The sequence below is a fragment of the Diachasmimorpha longicaudata genome, chromosome 6 (assembly GCF_034640455.1).
Source record: "Diachasmimorpha longicaudata isolate KC_UGA_2023 chromosome 6, iyDiaLong2, whole genome shotgun sequence".
NCBI lineage: Eukaryota > Metazoa > Arthropoda > Insecta > Hymenoptera > Braconidae > Diachasmimorpha > Diachasmimorpha longicaudata.
The window spans coordinates 3529667-3553231 of NC_087230.1; the positions used below are offsets into that span (position 1 = coordinate 3529667).

General features: G+C 34.9%; 1 protein-coding gene and 1 long non-coding RNA gene across 6 annotated transcripts; one reads left to right on the top strand and one right to left on the bottom strand.

The window, feature by feature from the left end:
- Positions 1–203: 203 nt before the first annotated feature.
- On the bottom strand, positions 204–23435 carry LOC135163472 (putative fatty acyl-CoA reductase CG5065). 5 transcript variants are annotated; one of them, XM_064122922.1, is made up of 5 exons: positions 23253–23435; positions 6902–7407; positions 6435–6683; positions 4382–5328; positions 204–3900 (listed from the first exon to the last, which is right to left on the bottom strand). In XM_064122922.1, exons 2-5 carry the CDS (start codon positions 7112–7114, stop codon positions 3759–3761), a joined length of 1551 nt encoding a protein of 516 aa, XP_063978992.1. In that variant the 5' UTR covers positions 7115–7407; positions 23253–23435; the 3' UTR covers positions 204–3758. The 5 variants fall into 5 exon arrangements, with proteins under 5 accessions (XP_063978992.1, XP_063978991.1, XP_063978993.1 ...); XM_064122921.1 differs by lacking the exon at positions 23253–23435 and adding an exon at positions 16147–16304; XM_064122923.1 differs by lacking the exon at positions 23253–23435 and adding an exon at positions 13253–13396.
- Positions 7689–8876, top strand: LOC135163487 (uncharacterized). Its single transcript, XR_010299129.1, has 3 exons — positions 7689–7970; positions 8053–8327; positions 8397–8876. It is a non-coding gene; the product is annotated as an uncharacterized LOC135163487 (long non-coding RNA).
- Positions 23436–23565: the final 130 nt, after the last annotated feature.

Below are 23565 nucleotides of genomic sequence, written 5' to 3' on the forward strand. Positions count from 1 at the left end.
TTATTATGTCGCTGATCATCGATAATAACACTTTCTGATTCGATATTGAATCAGAATTTGATTAATTTCCTTCATCATTCAACTTATTTAAATAAAATTAATGAATTAATGGAATTAGTTATCGATATCAAAATTACCCATGGAATACATTTACAGACCCCCGCCCTAAAAAAAATTCAGGACGAATAACAACGAAAATAACATAATTTTCCATAATTTTTTCTTTCTCAATGTATTTCTATAATCATCGTACAGTATAATATTCATGAAATTAATAATATTTAAACATTATCTTGTGGTATGCATCGTGACCGAATTACGTTACAAACGAGACTAGCTGATGGTTGCCTTCACAGTGCTACCTCATTTTTTTTTTTCATTAAATTTTATTACTCACTCTAAATAAAAATCACCCCCCCCCCCTCGACCTCTCTATCTCATTTATTTCTCAGGCTAAATCATTCAATTGTGTTATGCATGGTTCAAGAATTTCATTAAAACGTTGTCTATTCAGCTCTATTCAGTTATTTTCCTTTGAGTAGTTTCATATTATTCCTTGTTCCTTGGCAGCGATGAACGACTGAATCATTGAATCTTCTCCATAATTTTCCATGTAGTAGTTTAAGTGTTTTTTTTTAATTATTTTTTTTACTTTGAGGGAAGCCCACTCGTACCGATACAACGAACAAATAAATCAATTGAATTTTACATCCGATTATTAAAAATCATCAGCATTTGAGATATCTTAAAGGCACAGGCAACAGGTGGACACGAAAATTCACAAATACATACAAATATTGACTATTCATAGCACGGCCGGTTTCAAAGACATCATCGATTGCAAAATTAAAAACATCAATGCTTCCTATCAATTGCACACCGTTTCGTTCATTCCTCATTGATTAATTCCATCAGTCCAGGCCAATGGACACTGGTAAATGGTAAAATTAAATTAATTATCCTAGATGTATCCAAAGACAGAATAAATTAATCTGGTAATCAATCAGAATAAAAACAATTGATCGAGATTCTCCAGGCTTGGTTTTTTTTTCTTTATCTCGCAATGCACGATTATTGTTATCATTATTTATGAATAGTGGCTTCAGTGATGAGAGGCTGCGGGATAAATAAATTACTTCTCTATTTGGATGGTTACAATAAAATTGTAAAGCTTCATCGGTATAACACAGAAATTGGGTGTTTGGAAATTATAACTGCAGTGGCTTTTACACTATCCGTTGCTCCTTCAATTCATTAATGGGCGAATCAATTGGCGACGTAATTAGTTATTTTTCAATTACTCGTGAAGATAATTGCATAGAAAAATCCAGCTTTTTCGATAAAAAATTTCATGAGTTGTATGGAAATTCTAGTTGAAATTTTTTTAATCTACAGGAAAAATCTGTAGTTGCGTTTTTCTTTTTCCACGAAACATAAAAATATAGAGAAAGATCGGAAGTTCACCTCTCCAGAATATATCGGGATTGAAAAGATTTACAAAAAAAAAACAAATTAATTTTGTTTTCACAATAGAATTTCCGTAGTTACAATACAAATGCTGTTGACTTTCTATTGAAAAATTAAATTGGTTTTTTGAGTAATTTCAATGGATATTTTTTTTATAATTAGAAACATCGTTTTCGGGAAAAATCTTGGAAAAGAACTTTATAATTTTCTTTCTGAGAGATTTCACACCCGCAATCTTCTAGAGAAGAATAAAAATCAACTGAATCAACAGTAGTACAGGCAAAAAAACCATTGAAATTGGTTGAAAAGTCTTGAGTTAACCTATTAATTTTCTTAAAACGTGATTATTTTTTTCTGTTCTCTCAAATTTGTTGGATCAACTTACGATAGTTCAAATTAATAGCTATATCATACATAACACTGCTCCATTACCCACTTTTAGCAGCAACAACTTCGTATTTACAATTTTTTTTCATCTAACTAAACCTACAATTTCATTTTTTCTTATCTCATTTTCCTTAATTACTCATTAATGTTGGTAAGGATTATAGTTCATCTCACATTTGAAAGTTTATCATTTTCAAAACAACATTCTCCATTCATTAATGTACCCTTGTCTTCTCTTCTAGTAAAATCGGACAATATATTTTTTTCTTCTTTATTCATTTTTTTTACGAAATAACTAGGTTGCCAATGCCTTCAAAATTCGGTAATACGTCGACAAATGTGACAATAAAAGTGCGCAAGATACATAGAGACATCGGAGTCATTATTTTTTTCTGTATTTTTTTTTATAAAAAAATGCCTATTACTTTTTCAGTATTTTAAGTCTGAATTTTGGTATTTCATTTCTCATTCGTGTATATGCTCTGTTTTATCATCTACGGACTAACATCTGACAGAGCAGTGGCAGTACTCGAAACTTGGTAGGATATATTTTTTACTTTTGTCTTAAAATGTAAATTAATTCACCGAGTAAATGCACTTATTTATTCATACTGCTGCATGAATAGCAAAGTGCCAGGAACGAAAAAGTGGAAGTAAAATGAGGAACGGAGATTCACATACTAAATAATTTCACTGAAAACCATAGCGGATTCTACGGAAAATACTATCAGATTTCTATTGAACTTCTGTTCGATGTTTTTAGGTGATTCTACTGAAGAATTCCATAGCTTTACTGTACGCTTTTTTATATAAAAAATGTATTATTTATAACATGTTATCTATCGCAATTTTTCCACTGACATGATTTTTTCTATTTTTCCATTTATTTTCAATGAAAACTCCAAACATTTTCAACCTAAGCCAAAATAATCTGTAGAACAATTGAATTCTATTTATTCTTCCTATTGGCATCACTTGTAACGATTTTCTGAATTTTTACTCGATTTTCGGTTTCCTTTCATTCAAAAAAAACTAAACAAAATACTTCGAAAATTTGTAAGAAGAAAAAATTCATAGAAAAATCAAATTCCCTTCTTTTTTTTCTATCAAATATTCACCATTGCACATATCTATTGAAAAAACGCACAGATAAGCAGCACCTATTGTCACCTTCCTGTTGAATCTTCCAAAAATATGTATAAAGTTCACCAGAAATCAACCAAAATTTTCCAATGTTTTCAATGCAATATTTTCGTACGTAATGAAGCAAAAGTATCGAATACCCATCAAGTTGGATCGAGAAATGTCAATCTAGGTATCTTACAAGGGGTAACAAGATGGAATAAAGTTGATGTCGGTCACCGAATTAATCATTTTTACCTCTTCAACACTGTAATTCCTAGACCTGCCTCATCAGCATTACGAATTATATCACAAATTGACTATAAAAATGAATCCAGACTCACTGTTGCAGACAATAAATTCAAAATAAATGAGCCATTGGGTATTTCATCAGCGACAACTGAAACTAATTGGAAGAAGCAAAGTGACTTTAGCAATTCCATTGTATTTATCTCCACTAACGACAGTCAAGAATTTATCAAAGAAAAATAAATCCAATGAATTCGGTTGCCGACAAACTTTATGCGTTAATCGGCGTAACTATGTGTTAATGAAATTTCAATAGTTCCCAAAAATCTGTTCAATTAAAAACATTGAAAAAGCCAAACGTATTGGAGCGAATAAAAGCGAATTATTTGTCGGGAGTGGCTGAGCTGTGGATATCGCTGAACAATTCGCACTTGTAAAACAAGCTCCATTATGCACATTGGCTGAGTTTTTGCATTACCGGCGATTTTATTATCGTGATGATGATATCTCAGTGGGTAACTGGCATTGAGCCGTCAAACAATCATACGACACATACGGAGTACGATTGACAGGAGTGTAAACCACGCTGATCTTGCTAGGGAACTGCGGGAGAGTAGTACACGTAGGACAATCAGAATCGTTCCAACCTGAATTGCCTTTTGAATCCAGTATAATCTGAAACGATAATTAAAGTATTGGTCAATCAATATTAGTGTAGTCTGTACGAATTATCAAAGTATACAGTGTCATTGAACATTCCATTTCATTCTGACATTCACGTGAAACTTGGAAAAAAAAAGTTGCTACAATTTTATGATCACTTCCATGAAATAATTTACCGGAAATTTACATTTTCCATTGAGTTTCCTCTCTAAACTTGTCAATTTAATTTCTGTGTCTCAGAATTCCAGTAAATTCTCAACTAGCGTATAAATTTATAATTAACACTATTAGAGAATCTTTTGAGCTAGGAAAAATGACCAAAAAACTCTTTTGAAATGTCACTCTAGTTTTACTCCCGATAAAACATGATTGACTCCTAGACTAAATATATTATTTCTCAATAGTTTCCCCCTAAAAAGTTAATCCCACAGCTGAAGTCCCATTAAATGATCTGATCATTAAGAAACCAATTATAAAAAAACCATGAACTCACTTCATAATATGTGAACGAGCTGCTGGCAGTGTATCCGGGCTCTCTTTGAGAATGAAGTGTCGTATTCCAAGTATATAATTCTCTAAATACGATGGCCAGTCAATCTGTTTGACGTCAAACATGAATATCTGACGATCCTCAGGGCTCAACTGTTCTCCAAGTCTCCTAACATTGTCATCCCTAAAATTCCACTGTTGTGTTGTAAAATACTCGAGACAACTTGCTGCTTTACTTAATTTAGCTTGCACACGCAGCATCATGGGCCTCGAGCCCCTCAATCTAGCAATAAAATCGAGTATGTGCGCTGGCAATATGTGCTGAAATGTACCAGATAATTTGTTCATTAACGAGTATTTTTGGCATCTACCACCCGGATACCACACAGCATTATTAGCCGGATGTATTCGACTGTATTTAAACGACAATTCGATAAATTGTTTCCATGTTATTGGATTTTGTTGGCCAGTACAGCAATTGTAAACAGTTATAGTATCAGTACGATGAGTTGCTGTTTTCCATGCTGCACATATCATGAGATTAATGACAATATCGACTGGAACAAAATCAGCAACTTTGTTCTCATGACACAGCATTGTTCTGAATACACCTTTACCAGCGGCTGCTATTATTCCAGTTGGACCATTTAAATTGTCAACCCAACCAGCAACTGGCTCGCGCAATGATGACAGAACGATTGACGGCCTGACAATGGCAACTGGTAATGTACCACTTTCACCTTGCAACATTGTTTCGGCAAGGGCCTTTGTAAATGTATATGTATTGGGCCGACCGTCGATTAATTTTGGGGTCAATTCCTCGATAAGTTTGTCATTCATCCACCTTGTGCAGGCTATCACTTGCTCGGGATCCTGAGGCGGTGGATAAATTGATTCGGATACGTCTGTACGGTCACAATTGCAGTAAGCTGTTGACACGTGGATCAGAGCCTAAAACATTGTTAATTTTTTTAAATTTCTTCGGAATGATGGAGCCCATCTGATGAAATATAAACTGTTCTTAATATTTTCTTGTATATTTGTGTACATTTTTTCTTATCGTCTGATTAAATTTAAATTTTTAATTTCCAGTCATTTACGTAGTCACAAATAAATTTGATATATTTTTCATCAGCTCATTCGTGTCATTCTTTGCATTCTACTAGATCAAATGGACTTGAAAAAATCAATGGCTTTTTTTATCACGTAGAAAATCGTAATCGCATCAATTGATGAAAAAAATTCTAGTAAATCTTTTTTATTCCTTTGATCTTCATTAAATGGATGTATTTTACTACTGTTCATTTACGTTCGGCTTTTATCGGTGGCCTCGGGATGAGATTTTATGACTCAGATATTAATTCATTCTTCTTTAATTGTTAACCAGACAGTTTATATAATCATCAGCTAGTTATCCCTTGGAGCAGTTGGTCTTGTTATCCAAGTGGCGGTAGGTATGAACAAATGTGGAGATGACTCTTTAGATAGGCACTAATGGGTTCGTGGAAAAATGAAAAATAGAGGGGCCTATGAGTGCAGTATGTGGACGTATGCAAATATTTTATTTGCGTTGACAAATGTCACGAGTGATTTTCCGCGCATTTTTTAGATTTACGACATCAAGAACGCATCTGCTTGATGGAAAATTCGATGATTCACACATCAAGTGCAGATATGTTTTTTTTATGTCCATAACAATCAATCCTACGAATAATTTCTTGAATTTGGTGTCGATAAATAGCGAGGGGAAAACAGGTAATAGAGAATCTGTAACTTAAAATGTTTTTTCCACATGTGCTCTCCCCAATCCGGAATCGATAGAGAAATATTCGAAATAACATCCGATAATTCTTAATTCGTCTTTAAAAGAGTAAATTTTTCAAATCCATTAGAAAATAGTTCTGCTAAGTGTCTAGTCTAGCGATTGAAATGTTTAACGAGTTGTCTTATTCTTCTAGGAGTTGCTAATTGTATTTCATTCTCAAAATAAATAATGTCCATCAATTTTTTTAGACTAGTCTCTGTACGTATAAATATTAAATAATATTTTTTTCTACCTCCAAGTTGACCATACGATGGCAGAGATGTACCAGTCTCTCGCTTCCCAGCATGTTAATGGTGACAGACAGCTTGAGAGCTTCATCAAACTTGACTGTAGCTGCTGAATGAAAAACCACTGACACGTGTCTCGTGAGGGTCTCCTGGTCCGGCTCAGATATTCCTAATTCTGGCTCTGTTACATCACCGGCAATGGGTACAATTTTTGTTAATTCGTGAGGACTGTCGCGACGTAGTTTATCGAAAAGCTGGAAATTCAAATAGATCACTCATATTTATATTTATATTTTTAAAAATATAATTAGTAATAAATGACAATAAAACATCCTAAACTCTTATACTCATTTTGTGAGAAAGAGTGAGATTTATTTTTCGTAACGTTTGAAAAAAAAAATCCTTTTGGTAAAAAGGGACTAGAACAATTTGAAACAATTGGTTTAGAAAATTAAATGAAAAATTCACTCACCGGTGCATTGAGTAGCTCCTGTAACCTCTCCGTAACATTTTGGCTCTTCTTCGGTCTCATTAACAAATAAATATTTTTAATTCCTGGACAAGATCTCAGCAGTTTCTCGACCAAGACTTTACCCATAAAGCCAGTTCCACCAGTTATGAAAATTGATCTTCCTCTGTAGAAGTCTTTGACGGACGTGTACTCTCCACCAGCCATTGTTGCCATTTCTTTGACAAAATTGTTAAATAATCTCCAAATCCAGTCGTTCAGGTGGGAAGAACCTTTGATTTATTTTCCTCGAAATCAAGAGAAATCGTTTGAGGGAAAAACGGGCTGACTGATGAGTGCGTTCCGGTGAATGTAGAAAAAAACAATTAAATTTCAAAAACGAAGACTTGGTTTATGCGTAGTTGGTTGATAATCAACAAGAGTACAAGCACTTGGTATTCTCAATTCATCAGGAAAATACATGGATCCAGCAACATTCATTTCGTTCGTGCAAGTCACCTTTCGCTATCCTGAAACAGTTAATTGGGTTTGTCGATTATAAATCAATTACGAGAAATTATCAGAGTTTATTGATTGACGGTAAAATATATATTTTTTCTCATCTAGTGACGCACCTACTCTTCCTCACTATTTTTTGTCGAGTGAAATGTAAAATTTTTTTTTCGACATAGAACGACACTAGATGATAAGGTGGCTGATGGGTGCGATAACGATAGATAAAATCTTTTATCTATTCGCTTTCTCCGCCCCTCTGCTGTCATCTTTCTGTCTCATGTTTCGTAATTACGATTCAGTGGTGAATATCTAGTTTGAAGAGGTACACAGTTGTGTGATAATCGATATAATTGAATGCGATGAAACGATAACTCCAAATGTAGACACATTGAATATTTGCGATTACAATTATCGATAATTCAGTTTGTGGATTAATTTTTGATAGTATTGATGGATCTCGGGGCGACCCTGGAATTTGATAATTGAGGGAGGGGAGCAGGGGAGTGGGCATTCCTAAAATATTTCTATGAACTTTTTATTCTCGAAATACCCATTAGTTTGTAGAACTCCTCTTCAGGTGATATAAAAGAATTTTCTTAAACTGTCAATATCACACGATGAAATGATGGAATTTTAACTTTTCATATCTTGTTTTAAAGAGAGAAAGAATATCTGTGAAAGGGGGAAAAAATTGGGGAGTTTCACTCAGCCAATTTTCAATTATTATTGCCGAAGGAAAGTGGCTTTTTAAGGTATTTTTATAATAAATCTGATTCTATATTTCTTGACCTTATAATTAGCCTCAGCTGTTGGTTCTCCACTGAATAAATTCTTAAATCATTGATTTGGTATCCGGGGATGGAATGAAAGCTTTCAAAATATATCTATGATTTTGTTCTCGAAATATCCATTAGTTTATGCAATTTAACGTCGGGTAAGATAAAAAAAGCTTTTAAATTGTCGATATCACAGGATAAAATGATGGAATTTCGACTTTTTACAGATCTTTTTGAAGAGCAAAAGAATATCTTTGGAATAGAAAAAAAAATCCAGACTTTTACCCAGCCAATCTGGATTTATTGCCGAATGAAAGTGATTTATCAATGTTCCTCCTCTAAACAATATAAAACCACAAACCCATGTGCCATCTTTAATTAAAACCTAAATTCAATCAGACCTATTTCCTCATTCCACGATTTCACTATTAGTTTCGATAAACAAACCTCTTCAAATTATCGATATCTCACGACCGAAGATACGATTCGGATAAATTAAATCTTATTTGCAACCCTGAGGAACCGAAAATAGAACCGGCCAGTTCCAGAAAAAACTGTTAAGCAGAACAAAAACAGTGAATGTTTTTTTCATTCATTGATTAGAGAATTCTACCAAACGTCATTTAATTTTCTAGTGACAGACAGATTATTTGAAAAATATCTAAGAGAAGATGACGTCCGCCAGATATCAACCTGTTGACTCTACCTTTGAAATGAAAGAAAATGGTCGAATTTGCTTCAGGCAATTCCAAATTATTCACTCTCCACTCTTTCGCCCCTTGATAACATTAATTGAACAGATAATACCAGAGTCTTGAGTTCCTCCCGGCACGTGTCCTCTCCACTCCCATTCTTCCAGATATTGAATATTCAACTTAACATAAAATTAATAGAATTTAATTTAATAGTTAATTCAACTCTATTAAAATGCTGTTACACTCGAAAAAAATCTCCTGTCCAATATAATCACTTGGCGCCAGTAAATTAGTATGTATGACTATTCCCATAAAACAATATAAATGAATGAATAAAAATCAGTAATGATTTTTCTTGTAGCTAATAAATATTCTCAGAACTTTTTTTTCTCTCAGTTTAATTTGAGAGATTTTTGACAGTGAGTTTTGCTCAATGCTGAAGGTTATAATCGTTCCATGAGTCAAGGGGCGGGATAAGTCCCATAACAACGGAAATAACTCCTCGGAAAACTACAATTTTTAATTCGGTAAATAACAATTCCCCCGAATGAACTTCACTCTACGAAGATCTCCAATAATGAGATTTAAAACCAGAATTTAACTGACGTGTGACAGAGTGTGAAAAAGCGAGTTACGATTTTCCTTTGTCAGTAAAATCATGGGCAACCTTAACCTGATTACCACCATCCCATTTCCGGTGCTTAAAATGAAATGACTAATAAAAGAAAAAAACGAGAGAGGCGAGTGTGCAAAAGAAAACATGAGAAAACCTGCGAATTTACTGGAAAATTCTATGGAACCTCTACAGATTTTGCTATCAGTTTTTGGCGTATTATTAGGCTATTGAAAAATTTCAAAATTTATTCGTGAATTTGTTCAACGTAAATATCAAGGGAAAAATATTGTCATATGGAATAAATTAATAAATTATTAGAATGTGATTTTTTGTACTACTTATCGTGTAGAGATATATTTTAAAGAATTTTCTCGGCTCCAAATCCTCAAGTTTATTTTCACAATTTTTCTCATTTGAAAACCCGAAAAGCGGAGTGAAAGCACTTGGAAAATTTATGCCTAGAAATGCTTATGAAACTAATAAAAGAAAAAAAAATACGAGACGCGTGAAACCCTGGAGAATCCCCTAGATAATTCCATCGAATGTTCATTGAGTTAAATCAAATAAATGTACGAAATCTGTTAACATTCCTCAGTTCAATTTTCTCAAATTACAAAATAGCCGAAGAACAATAAAAAAATTCTGGAAAATTACTGTAAATAAATTTCTGAATAAATTCCGTATTGGAGTTTACATTCGAATGTTTGTCAAAAATTAATTTTCGAATGGAATGAATCTTTGTATGATTGGTCCTTCCTTTATTCTGGTGTTTCCACTTGAGACTGGAAAACATTTTAATGAGAAATAATTCTAGGAAGTTTAGGGGTCATGTGTATGCTCTGCTTTCTGTATGTATACAGAGGTGCATGAGTTGTTCATGAGAGAGTCATCAGGTCCAGGGTATTGTATCCCTTTAGTCTATTAGTTAGTTCGTTTCCAGCGTGTAAAATAATTGAGATAAAACGGAATTCACACGTATGATTATTGAACCATTATCCCATTTCCAATATTCCGAAAACATGAAGTATGTAAAATAAAATTTCAAGTACAAAAAAATTGCCGCGGGATTACTCACATATAATACCACAAGTGGTTCAAAATTATCGAATATTTCCCGATAGATTCGTTGCAAACAAATGAAGGAGTCAAGTTTTTCAGGCTAAAAAATCACGAGTGCGAAGCACGAGTGATTTTTCCTGAAAAACTTGACGACTTCATTTGTATGCAGGGAACCTAGAGGGAAATATTCTATAATTTTGAAGCTCGAGTGGTATTCAGGGGATTATTTTTCCTATCCAAATTTCGGCCAAGAGAATTGTGCCATGACATGAAAAGAGGTTTATTTGGTTAAGTGTCGTTTGTTTACCAAAATATTCAAAAAATTATCGCATATAATACCACAAGAGCTCCGAAATTATCGGATATTTCCCGATAGGTTCGTTGCAAACAAATGAACGTGTCAAGTTTTCCAGTTTAAAAATCACGAGCGCGAAGCGCGAGTGATTTTTCTGGAAAACTTGACGAGCTTATTTGTTTGTAGGGAACCTTGAGGGAAATATCAGATAATTTCGAAGTTCGAGTGGTATTCGGGGGATTATTTTTTGCATCCAAATCTTGGCCGATAGAATTGCACCATGAGACATAATTTTCAACGAATTGCCATTTAATCTGTCAGATACAATTGAGGGTTACTTCAACATGTGTTTTTTTTATATATATCAACATGCAAAATTTCCAGTGAAATTTCCAAGAATTTCCGCTGAAATACCGTGTTGACTATATAAAATAACGTCGAATAGTGCAATCCTATTGGCCAAGATTTGGATGGGAAAAATAATCGCTGAAATTCGAGGTAGGCTATACAAAATATCAACAAATGGTGCAATTCTATTGACTGAAATTTGGATAGGAAAAATAATCCGTGAAATTCGTCAATGTTTCAATGAACTTTTTTTTTTTTTCCTGTCCGGAGACATGACTAGCGCGCAGGAACTCTTTCGTATTTCATTCACGTAGCCGTGAGCCACACGATGACAGTCATATCGCCTATTCACCACATCAATACACCACGTACACATGTTTGAAAGTGAGCATAGAGAACACGGGAAGCGGATTCTTGCGGGGATTCCAGGTCAGCGGCCAGGCGTCAACCGTGGCGGTCACCCAAATACACCGGGCCGAATCCTCAGACTTGGCGATATACTTGAAGAATCCCCGGAGAATGAAGGAAAAACATGGGATAAGGAAGACACAAGACACCGACCCCGTTACCGAGAAATACCGTTATTCTATTGGTTCGACACTTATGCACTTCTGGTGTTGATGCATCATTTATGTTGATGCTATTGTTTTTTCAGCCGCAGGTGGGAGGACCCAGGTAGATGGTACACCAGACAAAGAGACTTGGAATTCAACGGGGTTTCTAGTCTACAAGACCCCGAGATGACCTTGCGTGCATTCAGTTACTTTTATGATTATTTTTTAAGGAATTCTCCGGAGTTTTAATAATTACCCGCAGCTTATTATTTTTATAGCAGAAAAAATCAGCACGAAATCTTAATAAACTTCGGAGATTAAGATTTTTCGCTGCGATTATCGATAGAAACTTTATTAAATTTTTCAATTGGTTTGCAAATTAAACTAAAATTAGGTAAACTTTTTTCGAAAAGTCGTTTTGTTTTATACGAGTGAGGAATGGGAAGAAAATTTAAAAACCCGCAGGGACATACATGAATAAACCACATAAACTAAATAATAAATAGGAGATAAAACAAACTAGTGAATTTTTTTTTTTGTAAATTTTCCTTTCATAGCACACGAAAATCTAAGAAAATCGCCTTCCCCCCCCCCTCCATTACCCCTATTTTATCGTAATCTTTGTCACACGTTCCTCTCCGTGCGATGAATATTAAAAACAAAAATAATCGTTCAACATTCTTGCACCGAAATTCATTCCACTCCAAAAACTTCTCTTAACGCAATCCCCGAAAAAATCGATAGCTCCCGAGATAATCTCCGAAGCACTCAACTTTATCCATTAGTATCCCCATCGGAATAAACGTAGAAATAGCTCGATGGTGCGACCGGTCATTCACTGGTTCATTGGGACTCTCAGATGCCGGCAATACCGGTTTCAGCTCGTTTCCGGCCCATCCAACGAGATGGTTAGTTGGACATGCGGATGACACGGGGGAAACAAGGATACTCCGCTTGAATATCGTACCGAATGGCAATACATGGTAAATAATGTACACTGCCGGGATGATATGTGCAAGTGTGCCACTCGGTCACTCATTTCCGAATCCACACTGGCGAAAAAAAAAAATAGTACGAGGGCGGATAATCGAGGGAGAAAGAGTCGTGAAATGGAGGATATTTTTTTTTTTCAACTTCTTCGTTACGTGCGGATTTTTCTTCACATTGCCAAGGCTCTCGGGCTCTAACACGACCTACTTTCTTATCTGAATATGGAATCTAACTCATGCTGAGCATCTGAATGAGCCAAGAATTTAAATTTTTAGAGTAATTATTGATACTGCAATCGGTATAATGTCAACGACTTAAAATACCTAAGTAAAAAATTTAACTTAAAAAATCACAATTTTCAACAATTTTGAATTTCCATTCTGTTTAGATTTTTTCAGATAACTATTCTACGGAAATGTCTTCTATAAAAATACGACTATAATTTTTTATATATGTAGAAATAATAAAATATAAAATAAAATATCAAGAAATAAATATTTAAATATAAAAATATCAATCTGTTAACTTCTTCCTATGAAACATCTAGCAGATCTACGTAAAAACTGGTATAGTTCTGATGACGATTCCCACACTTTTCCAGCTGATTCGCCAACGTTTTTTATTGATCTTTTTTTCATACGTCGAGTGCAACCACAACGTGAACATCGAAGATTAAAATCTGAAATAAATTCCACTGTTGAACAACACCTCAGTCCATTTTTCGATTTCACTGAATTATTCAGTCACAAGGTTTCGGCCAAACGAGCATTTACCACAGACTAAACAGTGTATGAAAAACTCTTACTGCGGTACCTGAGGAAAAGTTTATGACTCTAGAAGACCGAACTTATCTTCAAATTTTATTTCATGTTTCCCCGAAGCGCTCGGATTCGGTGTGCCAACAACCGGCCATGAAACAGTCCTTCCCCAAAACTACCTAGACTGATATCATGAAAATATATCGATTTGTATTTGTACAATAATCAATGGAACAACAATGTGCCCTGAACTATCCTCCACAATTTTTATCGCATATTTTTCTCGCCGTCTGAGATATCGCAAATTTTTCTAGTCTCACGTTTTATCATGTTAAAGCTCTCGTATCGCTCTCAATGGAAATCCATGACTGAGAATCAACTAATGCATAATGAGTCAGCCATTGAGCTCAGTGTTTGTAAAGTACTGGACGGAAAAGTCTACAATAGTGTGATTAACACTAGAAAATGTCGGAATGACCTCGAGAAAATTCATCGGCGATCTCCAGTATGACAGTCGGGTCAACGACCTCCCATCGAGAATGATTCAATTTCCCTACCTCATTATAACTCTAAATGTCGGTAATGTCTATTTATAATTTCTGATCGTAAGATCCCAGACAATACGAGAAACTCCACCTCGATGACGTCTCCGCAATTACTTGCATGATTTCAGATAATTGCTATGTAAATTAATCATACTTGAGATGCACAAGGTAAAAAAAATTGCTCGATGATGTGCTAATGTGTAACGATGATGCGTCCAGCAAGTGGAACATTGTAAATAAATATTCAACAACTTATGTTTTTAACCGATATCCACTTCCTAGTGAGTGTGCAATTTTTCATGATTTGTCTTCTCCATCAGCACTCGATGGGCGCGTAAATTTCAATAACAAAAGCGCATTATGATGTACAGATATCATATTGTTCGTAGCTTTTTCCCCGTATTCCTGCGTTAATTGCACAATCTCCAGAAATAACTGCCTTAAGGTTGTTGTCGCACGACAGTCTCTGCAAAAAGTTTACGTACGATAAGGCGATTCAGGTTAAAACACTATCGATACTGACACAATAAATATGAACAGCTAAAATATACCTAAACATGTTCCATTGAAACTAATCTTAATTAGGCTCCTGCAATTATTCAATAGTTTTTGAATGGCGACAAAAATTTTTATTTAAAAAACTGTGGAGTGAATATTCTAAAAGACTAGAACCTTAATAACACTAGTATTATTCGAATCCATTGGATGTCAATCTTATCAAAATGATATTTTATAAAGTAGCGGAAAGAGTTCACATCAGTCTATAGTCAAAGCCAATAATTTGGTATTATAATATATTATGATATCACAAACAGAGAATTGAAAAATTAATAAAATTGGGAGAATAAAGGAAAGAAGAGTGACGCGCGAGGAGAAAGAAGGCCAGTGTAAATGTAAGACAAAGAATACTCTTGTAACATCAATGAGAATAAATTGAAATGAAATTAATTTTTCATAAAATTCCTTTCAGTGTAGGCTGGCATTCGATCAATGGAATATGATTAATCTACCGTTTGTACTATTTAAAAACTGATCGATATTATAACAGCGTTCATCGACAGTTATGAAAAAGGAAAATGGGACTGGGAATACCGCTACTTGGACTGAATTCAAGAGTGACGGAACTTTCGCGCGATTATTATTGCGATGTTGATATTTCCAGAATATTTTTCAATGTAAATAAATCGAAGAAATTGTCCTCAATTCGACAATCGATTCTAAGAGAATTACGACAGGATTCGGGGGAAAAAATCATTGAATGAAAATTCTTTAAGGCATTGTTCAATTCATTCAGAAATGGCTTGCACACCATTAAAAAATCAATTCTCACGTTTCTACTTAGATTGTATTTGAATGGGTTATCACTTGATCATTTTGCAAATTTCCCCACGTTATCTCTCGAGGGATAACGCAAAAAATATTGAACTTATTGATGTCCGGGTCATCTGTATGTGTCTGTATTGAATTTAGAATTTTTTAGTTGTGTTATCGTACACATGAAATTTTTTATACGTTGCACATGGTTTCTAGGGGGCCTGAATAATGCCCTGAAAAATTTTCATTCAATTCTCTATTTCGCGCACCGAGCGATGATGCCCTTAATCAGAAGTCAACACCGAAGCGGTGGATCAACTAGATTCTGATTATCGGCTAGCCTTTGGCGAATATCTCGGAATCTACGGGAGCTAGCGAATTCGTCGCCAGAACCTTTTTCATAGAGAAAATTGAGGGCTATAAAAAAGGTTATAAGGAAAATCCTGGTATCTCCATCCACTCTTGAGATATTCACTAAAAACTGCCAAAAGTCACAACAAATTTGAGTCCGTTTCCGATTTCACTAATGATTTCGTAGAGAAGTGTCATCTGCAATAGGGAAAATGTCGAATTAATTTCCGTTGGATGACGGGAATTTCTTTAATATCTGATGAACAATTGAGGCACTCACAAACATCACTCGCTTAACAAGAATTATTCAAAATGAAGAATGTCTTTTTCCGTCGTGAACGACAGGAAACAACGCTCATACGCCTGTTGATATTTTGATGAAATAAATGCTTTCACAGACGATAATAACACCCCATTAAATTAGTAAAATGCCATTCACAGTGACTTCTTACCTCACTCATGTATTTCAATCTCTAAAAATGAATGCACTTTCAAACAAATAAACATGAAAAACACTAAAATACTGTTGAAATTAAAATCCAAGAGTTTTGACCGCACACGACCGACAATGAAAGGTAACTGGTTGCGTTGGGTCCCATACTGGACCCTTATATCATCCGAGGCAAACGGATACCCCCTCCTTGGTCAAGTCGCATCCACCTACACGTGAAGCTAACGCTTGTGCAGCATTCGTTAGTGCGTCTGGAAGATGGAATTTTCTCGATTTCAACAATTGGTAAAAAGACAAAATTTATTTGTTCAAATATTTCGGACTTTAATCGGCCATTTTTTTTTCTTCACCGAAGTCAAAGGGGTTCGAGGTACAAGTCATGACGGGGCGCGTCATTACCGGGGAGTGAAAAATATTTTCAATACATAAAAGAATTTAAATGAAGATCAACTGTCTGGAATAGACAGGAGAATTAATGTGAAGAAATATTTCCGGTGGACAATGATCAGCAATATTTTGTAATATTTTTATAATAATGAAGTATCGTGACATATGCCAAGATTTTCATAATTATATTTTCTGCTCTCGAAGGGGAATATAATATTTTTTTGCTCCATTAAAATTTATTTAGTGATTCATTTTCATTTCTCAGGTTATTTCGAAAAAGAAAAATATATACAATAAAAATAAAATTGTTATACACCATAATCATTACGTCGTATCAATTCAAATTCGATAACAATTACCGAATGCGCCATTGGAAGAACACAATTGTTGTTGGTTCAACTAAGTAAAAAAATTTATTTTGTTGGTTCCGCAAGATTTACCGTTAACTCAACAAACGAATCAACTAAATTTATTCGATAAAATCAACTGATTTTTTTTCTGTCAGTGTGTACTATTTTTTACTGCCCCCCCCCCCTGTCATTATTTTTTGGTTTTGGGTTTGTTCCTCGATTCCAAAACTCATCGGTTCTCTCTTAATTCTAATGTCTTCGTCTCTAGAAAGTTTAAGATTTTATTGCAGTGGGCCCAGTAAATAAAGAAAAGGAAAGTCGGCATAGAATTTGTTTTTCAACGTTAGGGTCAAATTTTCGTTTCTGACTGCTTGTCCCAGGAACATTTGGCGACCAGATATGGTCGAGGGTTCAAGAAAATCGTTTCGGGGGTGGAAACATTACTGCTCTTGTAGCTTCGTAAAGACCCAGCGGTCAATTTACTTTCAGTCTCCTTTGAGCTTCCGTGAAGTAGTATTTTTCTGGACTAGATAAAAAATCGTTTCTTTGTAATAAATGATCTAAGTTTAACAACAAAGTGTTAATTATTTCAGTTAGTTCCCCTAATTACTGTTTCCCAAATTTTTACCCTCCATATATTTTGTTAAAAATCCTAGACAATAAACTTCACGTCTCGTTGTCTTATCGTATCTCGAATCGAATCGACATTACCGAACTTTCGTCATACCTATTCCTCATTGGTTGACATTTATGGCGCCTAATTCAAAGTTACTGGACGCTAACGGCGTACGATGGCGCGACGGTCGTATGTGCAAAGAGGACTAAAGTGTCCTTTTTGTGTATGTGGGAGATATCTATGAGTCACATAAAAATTCCTTGAGAGATTTTACCTCTTGATACATTGAGCAACCAAAATCCCTTAATGTTCGCGCATAAAAGCACTAGATCATTTTGAAAAATTTGAATGAACAACTTAAGGGGGGAGCCTGCTTCAGATGCTTCAAAAAATCGATTTTTTTTTTTGCGTAAATCACTTCCTAAACTATCCAAGAATATGTCTCCAAAATTTCAGAACAAAATTCGGATTATTTCCGGAGATACAGACGGAATAGTGAGCAAGCGTTGAGCAGGTATACGAGCATCACGAAAACTTTGACACGCGATTTCTCGGATTTCCATTTTTATGATTTTTTCAAATTGCGGGGCAAGATGGGAAAAAAAGTAAACCTCCTATCGAAACGAATCAAAATGCGTTGTATTTGGAATTAAATTCTCTTTCGAGTGAACCGAACATATCTTAAGAAAGTTAACATTAATCTGGTTTTTAAACGACTTAAAGTAAATTTTTTTTTTCTTTAAATGCACTTTTTTTTCAATCTGCGAAAAATTGTTGAATTTTTCACTTTTTGTTGAATTTTCGTGGTTAACCTGGGAATTACACTATTCAAAATTAAAAATTTCTTTTGTTTTTTTGTTTCACATGAAAATTGCGACCTGCATCTTTCCCGACACACAGAAATTGCACACTCGAGGCGCCTCCGTAAATTTCTTCAAACATGAAAAATATCTAATGTATAATAATAAAAAAATTGAGAAGACTCTTGAAATATATAAGAATAAATCCTAAAAGTTTCATTTCAATCAGACATTTCTTTCCTTTCCAAAAAAATCCTTGAAAATATAGATTTTTTGAAGCCTCTAAAGCAGGCTCCCCCCTTAACCTCAAAATGAATGAACCTACACAGCAGTGAAAATTCATATTTTACTTTTTCTAATAAATTCCAGTCTTTTTGGTTCTAAATAACTCATTGAATTCATTGTTAAATTATAAAAATAAATGTCTGATCTAATCTATCAAAATAAATACGAAAGAATTTTATTAATAAACTGACAAACCAAATTGATCATAATAATAGTAGCGAGACTTTACTGCAGCTTTTAATTACAATTTTTCCATTTTCTTCTAATAAGTTTCATGATATATTATAATAAATCTGTAATTAATCTCTCATCGATTATTTGTTTCCATTTGAAATAAGTTTCATATGAAAATTGATTGAATTGAATTGAATTTCAAGGGCTACTCATTGAGTAACCAAAATTACTCAATGGTCTCGAATAACAGTAGATCACTTTCGAAATTTGTAATTCTCAATCAAGTAAATATTATTCCCCTAGACATAAGAGTTGAGACTCAAAAGGAGGTCCGGCTCTTCCTGGTTCAAATGAAATATATTTTTTATTCGTTTTCATATTCATACGCTTGACAATAACACAACAATAAGGAACTTGTAGCAAACTACTTTTCGAATATTTTTAAAACTATGGCATCCTTGTAGTACATGATGCATGATTCCTGGATATTGTTAGTTAATTAATCATACTTGAGGGACATGAAGACAATAATAACCAATATGCTAATGTGGAACTATTGTAAGTTCATTAAATGGAACATCGTCAATAAATATTCAACAATTTATGTGGTTTCAACTGACAGAGACTTCCTAATGAGTCTGCAATTTTTTATAATCTGTTTTCTTCATCAGCATTCGATGGGCACGTCTACCCTACCCTAGTGATAAAAACGTTAAAAACAAGGAACTAATGTTGCAGTTTAAAACGGTTTCAGCAAAAAATTGGCTATCGCCATTTAATTGCGAGATTTACCCGAAAATTAATGGTAAAGTCCAGTCGACTTAAACCGATCGACTACGACACGACAGAATTATTATCGATATTAAGTTGTTCCACTTCATGAGAATTAATCCCAGATTTTGATATCTTACATTCAGTGAGTGATGGGGAAAGATTGGAGATGAAATGCCTTCAATTAGTGGCGTCATTCCGTTGAGACAAATCTGGTAAGTTAATTAATGATTAAAGTATCAGAGCAAATTCTCTAATCACAACTAGTCATCTTCATCCACCGCGAAAAGTGAGGGTCAATTAATTTCCAAAATTTTCCAGGCATGTTGGTCTGTGGTAGGGGCACCTATTTTTCTTGAGGTCTGAAAATTGATGGCGACGTCTTTGCTGTTTCTCTTGAATTGCTGAATACATCTTGGGCTTTCTCGAATAAGAGGTGAATCTTCATGAGCCAGAGGAAATGAGCTGCCGTTATAATTACGGTAGTTGATAAAATACTCATTATTTGCTTCATCAACGAGTCTTTATCTGTATCTATGGGTTTGGACGATTTCGCAGAAAAATCAAAAGCTTGAATTTTATTAATATTAGTAAAAAATTAATAAAATGAATAAAATGAAAATTTGTGTGAGTTGCAGTGGGTGAGGAAAACAGTTGTCTAAATAGAAAAATTATTTAATTCCAATTCATTTTTTTTTGAGGATTTTTGACTGATTTGTTTCTTCAAAATCGACAAAAAATTATACAAAATCGCTAACAAAAAATCCTCCAATTAAAAACTCATTTATCCGAGGGATTATAACCTTCGCGAGTCTTTATCTGTATCAATGGGTTTGAACGATTTCGCAGGAAAATCGAAAGATTAAATTTTATAAATGTTTTTAAAAAAATAATAAGACGCCCGAATAAAATAAAAATTTGTGTGAGTTGCAGTGGGTAAGGAAAACAGTTGTCCAAATAGAAAAATTATTTAATTCCAATTCATTTTTTTTGGAGGATTTTTGACTGATTTGTTTCTTCAAAATCGACAAAAAATTATACAAAATCACTAAAAAAAAAATCCTTCAATTAAAAACTCATTTATAAGAAGGATTATAACCTTCGCGAGCCTTATGAGTCTAGGGACTTTTTTTGGACGACCTTTGATTTGAAAAAAAAACGCGCATTTGAAGAAGTTTCTAATGACAATCAAACGCTCTTCGAAGCCGGATGTATTTACCAAAACCTCAACGTGAAACGTGAAATACACTCAACGTCACGATTTTGGATTGAAGTACCTCAGGCTGTATATTAAATTCCACGTTTACTCAGTCACTTTCATAACAACAATCCTTATCACCATTTCCCATGATGAATCAAAGTCGCCTACTCAGCAGTGTCTGGCCTTCAACGCGAAATCAATATTCATAGAAAAAGAAATGATATAAATGTCCCAAAACTAAATGGGTCAATCGCAGGTGCCGCGTGTGAATTAATTGTTACATTGTAGTTCTCTTATAATAGGATGGGTTAAACAAAGATAAATGAATCGAATTGCCTTCTAAAATTCAATAAAAATAACATTCTCGCACATCGCACGGTTCCCTAGAAACGTCGAGTTTCTAAATTTACATTCGAAAAAAAATGTTAACAGAAAATGGGACAGAAAATTTTTTCAAAAATGATCCGGTGAACATGTATAGGAAATTTGTAGTGTTCGAAATAGAACTTTTTTTGGCTATTTCTACTGACTGAGTAGTGAAGCATTATTCCAAAAAATATAAATTTTGAGGAATTTTATTATAGTTACAATTGTCATTGGAAATTCTCCCAGTGCAGTCTTCTTTCATAATTTAAAAAAATTCAGAGAGAAAAGCTAATTAAAAAGTACCGAAAAAGTCAAAAAAATTCTGAGCAATGATTCTCCGCACAGAGGACAATTCATTAAAAATTACGTAGCTGTTGCATAATCTGCCAGTCAAAGCAATATTTGGCAAAAATTACTGAACTGTTACACACTTTTTCAGTGAATTTCAGGACTTTCAGGAAAAAGTCCAAAATATTTCCGAAATAGTATGGAACGTTCAGTAAGAAAATGCGCAACTGATTCGTCATTTTGACTGAATACTGTGTTGACTGACTGATTACGGAACCGAAACATAATTTTTCAAGAATTTTTCTCTCCGTGTGAATTCAGAGAACAATTAGCAAATGAAATTGACTTTTCGCATGATTTAAAAAAAGTACGTCTCGTTCCGCAAAATTTCCGGGATTTCAATGAAATTTCTCAATACTTAGAATGAGCATTCCACTGAGCAAAAAAAAAGAGTAAATCAAATCAATTCCTTTTTGAACAGTAACAAAGTAACATTTATTATAAAGAAATGAATTATTTTTCATTTTCATGATATTTGTGGCATTATAAGGCAATAAATAATTCACAATGGCAAACAATAAATCGAAGCCAACAGATTTGCATTAATTCCGGAAAATATTGTTGTCGTGCTATTAGAAAAACTATTTGTTGTAGAATTCCTCCACCCAAAAAACCTTAACCACACGCCGAAAGATTTCTAAAAAATCCGTATCCCTTAAAAAATTCTTGAAAAAATTCCCTACTCGTTTATCCCATCGACAATTCTAAATACAGATTAACCCTCCCCCACCTGAGCAGTTCGTCGCGCCCCTCGATCTAAATTTTCCAGACGAGTAAAAATCTAGACCAAGAAAAACATCCACCACTGGTATCTCGCTCGAGACAATAAGCAATATTGACTGCACACCAACTCGCCCCCCTTAAACCATCTCAATGGAGGACTTCACCCCACCCCCATCGCAAATAACAATTGAATAACCACAAGTATCGAGTAAATGTAGATCTCCGGGCGCAATACCGCGTCGACATTCATAAAATTATTGAATTATCGCGAAACGTGTCTTCTAGTCGTGGAGTGTCATATCGGGGGGGTGAGCAGGGGATAACCACCCCCTCCCCCTCCGCCCCGCTATGGCAGCAAGGGGAAGAGGGTGACCGAGGGGAAGATAGCCGCATTGGGCGGTGGTGCAGCACATGCCAGGCGAACCAACACAAGAATCATAGCTCTCGCCAAAGGGAATCATCCCCTAAATTTTCTCCCCTCGACAAAAGACAATCACCCCTCCATTCACATTATCTCGTCAAAGCAAAACCAATGACTAAAATCCTGACATTTGGATTACATGGAAAATGCCACGAGGGGGAGAGTAAGTTGATCGGTTGAGATCGAGATTTGTCGGTTGCCACCGGTCGCGTGATACATCGAGAGAGAAAAAAAGCTCCGAGGGATTGAAATGGTGGAAAAAAACCCAATGGTGTGACAGCAAGCAGTTGTTTCAGGGGTGGAACAAGGAGCCAGAGATGGAGGGATGAAATCACCAGTGGACGGAATTTTTTTTTATGTGAAAATCGAATGAAGGAAATGGTCTCGAGATCCGGGAGATCTCCAATTGTCAGAACCCCCCTGGTGATTTCAAGTCTCTCTCATTGTGGTGGGGGAGGAGGGAGGGTGCATTTCAATGGAATTAATTAATTGATCGGCCAATTGGGACCCATGGGAGTTGTTCCCATTGGACTTTCAATGGATTTTATTATTTTTTTTGTCTGCATACTTAGGCGCGGCTCAGGAAACCGAGTTTCTCGGTGGGGAAGCACATCGAGCAATCATCCCACCTCCCCCCAGGCACAGCCTGATTGAATGAAACTCACCAAAATTCACGTGACGTTCGATTATAATCGTTATCGTTTGTAATCAGTGATGTATGACGACTAGGATGTTCTTTGGAGGGCTTTGTGAGCCAAGTTTAACACATTAAATCACACTTATCCCGAATTTTACACTTTCCGAGCTGTTCCCGTCTCACGCCAATCGAGTCCGCCATCTTGGGGCAACTGCCAAGTATATCACCAGTATCGTTAACAGAGCCACGAGAAAAGTTACCAGAATTCCACTGAATTCAACCCGCCCTCCCTAACCCGAGAATGCCAAAGGGACAAGAGGGGAGGGGGGTGGCTAAAGCTC

Excerpts from the sequence above, each read along its gene's own strand:
- LOC135163472 (XM_064122922.1), bottom strand. The coding sequence starts at position 7,114 with ATGGCAACAATGGCTGGTGGAGAGTACACGTCCGTCAAAGACTTCTAC. Across the intron at positions 6,684-6,901 it reads AGGAGCTACTCAATGCACCG|CTTTTCGATAAACTACGTCG; the intron begins GTGAGTGAATTT and ends TTGAATTTCCAG. Across the intron at positions 3,901-4,381 it reads GCTCGTTCACATATTATGAA|ATTATACTGGATTCAAAAGG; the intron begins GTGAGTTCATGG and ends TTATCGTTTCAG.